The sequence below is a fragment of the Panicum virgatum genome, chromosome 1N (genome assembly GCF_016808335.1).
Source record: "Panicum virgatum strain AP13 chromosome 1N, P.virgatum_v5, whole genome shotgun sequence".
Lineage (NCBI taxonomy): Eukaryota > Viridiplantae > Streptophyta > Magnoliopsida > Poales > Poaceae > Panicum > Panicum virgatum.
In genome coordinates this window covers 6,701,768-6,706,142 of record NC_053145.1, presented here as the reverse complement: position 1 = coordinate 6,706,142, position 4,375 = coordinate 6,701,768, and the positions used below count along the sequence as shown (strand labels likewise).

Genomic DNA, 4,375 nt, shown 5'->3' with positions numbered 1-4,375 from the left:
GGAAGCAGGGGGCGAGTTGAGGCGGGCGGCGCGGGAGCAGCGGGTGGAGGAGAGACGGGCGGCTGGAGCACGTGAGCAGGGGATGAGGTTAGGATATGGGCTTGGGCTGTTTATGGGCCTTTCTATCCAACTATTGGCCTACATGTGTCCAGTTTTTCTTTTTCTTATACACTTTTATTGTAAAATATGAATGGATTTAAAACGGCTAGGAGCGCCTAGGCTCCGCTTACTCCCGACTAGGCTCTAGGCTGTGGGTCACCGCCTAAATTCCGCCTAGCGGAACAGGGTTCATGCCTCAGCGTGTGCTCTAGGTGCTTATTGCAGACGTCTCCAAGACATGAACATTTCTTGCTGACAAAACATTCCTTCCCTCTATCAATATTATAAATACATCGCTTGATTCTTCGGGCTGACAGAACATTTCTCCTCTCAATCAATATTATACATACATCACTTGATTCTTCGGTAAGCCATATTACAACGTATCTGTTCTTACAATTCCAAACCCAGCAAAACATAATGTTACACGCAGGCAGGAAGCACCAACCATAAGATGCCCTTTCATCTCCACTTCAAACCACATAGGATTTCAGGACCATGATGCTGGTGCTTTCAGGACCACTTCATCACCTCTTGCTGCATATATATGCAACATTTCAGCTCTCGACCTAAAGGTCCCGAGTTATGTCACAGTAGCACCACGTGAATCCCTCTCCCTCACTTTAAATATATCAATCATGGTGTTTAGTATGGGAGGTACATATGCACCACATTTCTTAGAAGACATCAGGGGGAAAACGTCCAGGCATAGAATTGTTCTGCTGAGCTTGCTTCAGATGCACTCTAAGTGCATAGTTATTTATCTGCAATGAACCACAATTCCCAGATTTGAACTTTGTACTGAATGGTCAATATCGCAAGAGGTGATGAACAGGGAGTACCTCAAGAGTTTTTAGCTGCTCCTGATACTGCAATACCAACTGTTTCAGGCTGTCAGCCTCCTGAGTCCTCACATCGAACTCTTTTTGGCGCTCATGTTGTATGGCAACACCCCGCTTCAGAACAGCATTCTCACGCAGTATTATTGACAGTTGCTCCTTCAGCATCACATTTTCCTATGTACAAGTAAAAACATAACCATTTAGGCTTCCCAACAAGCACAGGTCCAACAGATTAAAATGCTAAGAGATGCATGCTACAGTACCCTGTGCAAATTATGCACTGCTTCAGCCCCTACTCGATCCATAATGGATTTTTCAAAAGCTTCCAAAGCCCTGGAGGCACGAGCTCGTGCATCATCTATGTCGGAGGAGCTCGTCATCTCTCTAACAAATAGCTCAACCCATTCGGTGCTATGATTATTTGTCTGATCATTATCAGTTGCAGGGGCGTGCTCAGTAACTACACCCGAATGCCCATTACTAACAGTGCCTGTCCAAGATGGAGAATCATAAAGGTTAGCATCGAAGGAGATAATTTATCAGGATGTAGCAAAATAAGGTGATTTACAAATGATACACATCCTAGACCAAATAGAAGCCTAAGTGACACCCAAGAAAAGAAAAGAAAAGAAAAGAAAAGAAAAGAAAAGAAAAGAAAGCATGTGAACTAAGACGGTTGGCGCAGTTGATAGTTAAGCCTATATACAATTACAGGCATTCACTGCTACCTCAAATAAACATATACAAGGAAATAGGCATATGCTGCAATTTTGGAAAGGCAACAAAAGATGCCCCCTTGATGGCATTGGCCAAAAAATAAGCAACACCAAGCAAGTGATGGAATTTGTAATTGTAGCTAACATTAATCTAACAAAGTTCTTGACAGTAATCAAACATGTGAATCCACAACTAATATATACTACAATTTTTTGCATGCAACTGTGTTATAATGAATTCCAATCACGATACCTTCAGCTGACAACTTAAGAGCTGCCGATAGACCATTCTCAGATTCACCAACAGTAGCAGATAGGATAGCCTCAGCTGACTCCAAACGTAGTTCAGTCAAACTTTTTATTGCAGAATCTAGATCATCTCCAGATGCCTCAAGAACTCTTTCAAGCAACTGGCATCATTTTAGAAATCAGTATAATACAAATTAAAATCAGCATCATATCCCTTTATTCATTCACTACCAAGACAAGCTAAATATACATCAAGAATACAATCCTATCATTGCTAAATGCTAATCTCTAAAAAATGGTAATGTTCAAACGAAATGCCCAGCCGCAGATAACAAACTGCATAACTAGAAACATATATTCCAAACAAAGGATACATGACATCAAATGTATGTGAATACCACGGCGACATAAGAAAATTTTATATGTGTGGGACACATGACATGGACCGATATAAATATTGTTAGCAGTTAGCGGACACAAAAGGATATAGGTTCTTCCAAAAGCTTACTATATCAAAATAGGTGGGTGATTGTTGAATGTATACATTCAATCTATCAGTATCATCTTGCATCTTTACAGTAATGCAATCATGGTTCTCATGGCGTCGCCTAGGCGCTTCCCTTGTGAGCTAAGGCGTCGCCTTAGCCCGCCTAGGCAGCTGGGCGGTGGTGACTCGCCACACCTCGCCTTACCGTCGTAAGAACTATGAATGCAATACATCTCAAACAAAGTTGATATAAATATCTAGTTTCATTCAGTGTTTTAAATAGCAGGCTATAAAATTTAGCGGACAGCACTGCTCAATCGTTATACCGCCGCTATAGCCCACTATTTAAAACACTAGTTTCATTGAATTCATATGATTGAAAGCGCCGTTTTCAATAAATAATGCAGTAAGAATTGTAATTCCACAACATAACATCACATTGGGCACCACCAGGAGCAAGAAGAAAAAGAGACGCTACAATGAAAAAAGCTTCCTGAACTAGCAAACCCATCGCGAGCTTCAAATAAACGTGGTACCCAACATGCATCAACTAATTTGATGCCTATAGAAAACTGGACAGCTCATAAATAATTAACTTTTTAAGATTCTGAGAAATGCTTGGGGGTCAGAATATCAAACTTCTTGGTGGGTTTTCAAAACAAGGCACAGAAATAGAAGGTTGAGATAATCCTGCTATATGGGCAATTATGAATTACCATATCCTCAAACTGGAAATTTCTTGCTTGGCTATAGTACATTCTTTTTTTAATACATAAGCATTGTGTAAAAATTGAACAGTCATACGTCAACATTTTAGCTCAACTTTTTCACTTATAAACAGATTTGCCCATCATCTAAAGACTAAAGGCATACCCCCGACTTCATATAAACGCCTCACATCAAAATGAACAATATAAAAACCAAAACTTTAAAAACGAGTCACAGTTCACCCAAACACTATAGCTTACAGAAAATCTTGAAAGAATGCAAAGATTGCATAACCAAGAATCTAATACCATAAGAATCTGTGTGGTTTTTTTTTTTACATCCAAGTGCTCACACCAAAATCGATACCATCTAGGTCCACCTAGCTGCAGCGGCCTTATCTGATTCGCAGTAGCCAGATCTAGATTCTAAACCGCCGCTGCCCACGAAATGGAAAAATTTTATTAGAACCAAACGAGCCACATCTCCGCATCCAAACGCCAGCTCTCACCGAATTCTGTCCAACAATAGATAAACAGAGCACATAAACGAACCTGGGGATCCATGTCCGGGAAGAGGGGGAGGAGGTGGTGGAGCAGCGCCTCCCTCCGGCGAGCCGAGGAGCAGCGGGCCCGCTTGGAAGGGTGATGGTGATGGGGAGGGGACGGAGGGGAGGAAGAGGAAGGTATAAGCTCGTCGCCGAAGATGGAGGAGGGCCTCTTGCCGCACACTACGGCAGACATGGTGCCCCCGCCCCCGCCTCCGGCTCACCGCGCCGCCGATCCGTTCGTCGCCGCCAACCGCGCTACTCGCCCCCGCCGGCGCCGGAGACCGTCTGGCCCGTCGGGGCCCGGCCGGTGCGCCCCTCCTCACACGGCGATCCCCGGCGGGACGGGGCTTGGGTTTGGGATCCGGGGAGGCGCGCGCGGGGCGGCCGGACGGTGGCGGCGGAGAGCCGGAGACGGCGGCGCTGGTGGTTCGGGGATGGGGAATTTGCTTGGTTGGTTGGGTTGGGTTTGATGGCTGCGACGCTGGGCTCGAATTTTCTGAGGGTCACGTCACATTTTATGGACGCGGCAATGTGTCTTTTTCTCCCATTTCCTTGTCTTTTGAGGCTTTTGGCTGCTGAATGGAATGCCTACGCAGGGCACTTGGAGGCTGGTAATAATTTAATTCAGATTTTCTGCATTATGCTTATATTTCTAAATTTTTCTAACGAGATAGTAGTACATGAAAACTAGAGCTGGAAAAGAAAAAGGTTTTGAGCTCGCCGACTC

At 44.1% G+C, this 4,375-nt stretch overlaps 1 protein-coding gene across 2 annotated transcripts; it reads right to left on the bottom strand.

Annotated features, from left to right (window-relative positions):
• Nucleotides 1-352: 352 nt before the first annotated feature.
• LOC120654876 lies at nucleotides 353-4,142 on the bottom strand. 2 transcript variants are annotated; one of them, XM_039932561.1, is made up of 6 exons: nucleotides 3,653-4,142; nucleotides 1,911-2,067; nucleotides 1,205-1,431; nucleotides 942-1,115; nucleotides 763-863; nucleotides 353-686 (listed from the first exon to the last, which is right to left on the bottom strand). In XM_039932561.1, exons 1-5 carry the CDS (start codon nucleotides 3,839-3,841, stop codon nucleotides 777-779), a joined length of 834 nt encoding a protein of 277 aa, XP_039788495.1. In that variant the 5' UTR covers nucleotides 3,842-4,142; the 3' UTR covers nucleotides 353-686; nucleotides 763-776. The 2 variants fall into 2 exon arrangements, with proteins under 2 accessions (XP_039788495.1, XP_039788494.1); XM_039932560.1 differs by having other exon boundaries at nucleotides 353-863; nucleotides 3,653-4,141.
• Between the last annotated feature and the right edge of the window lie 233 nt (nucleotides 4,143-4,375).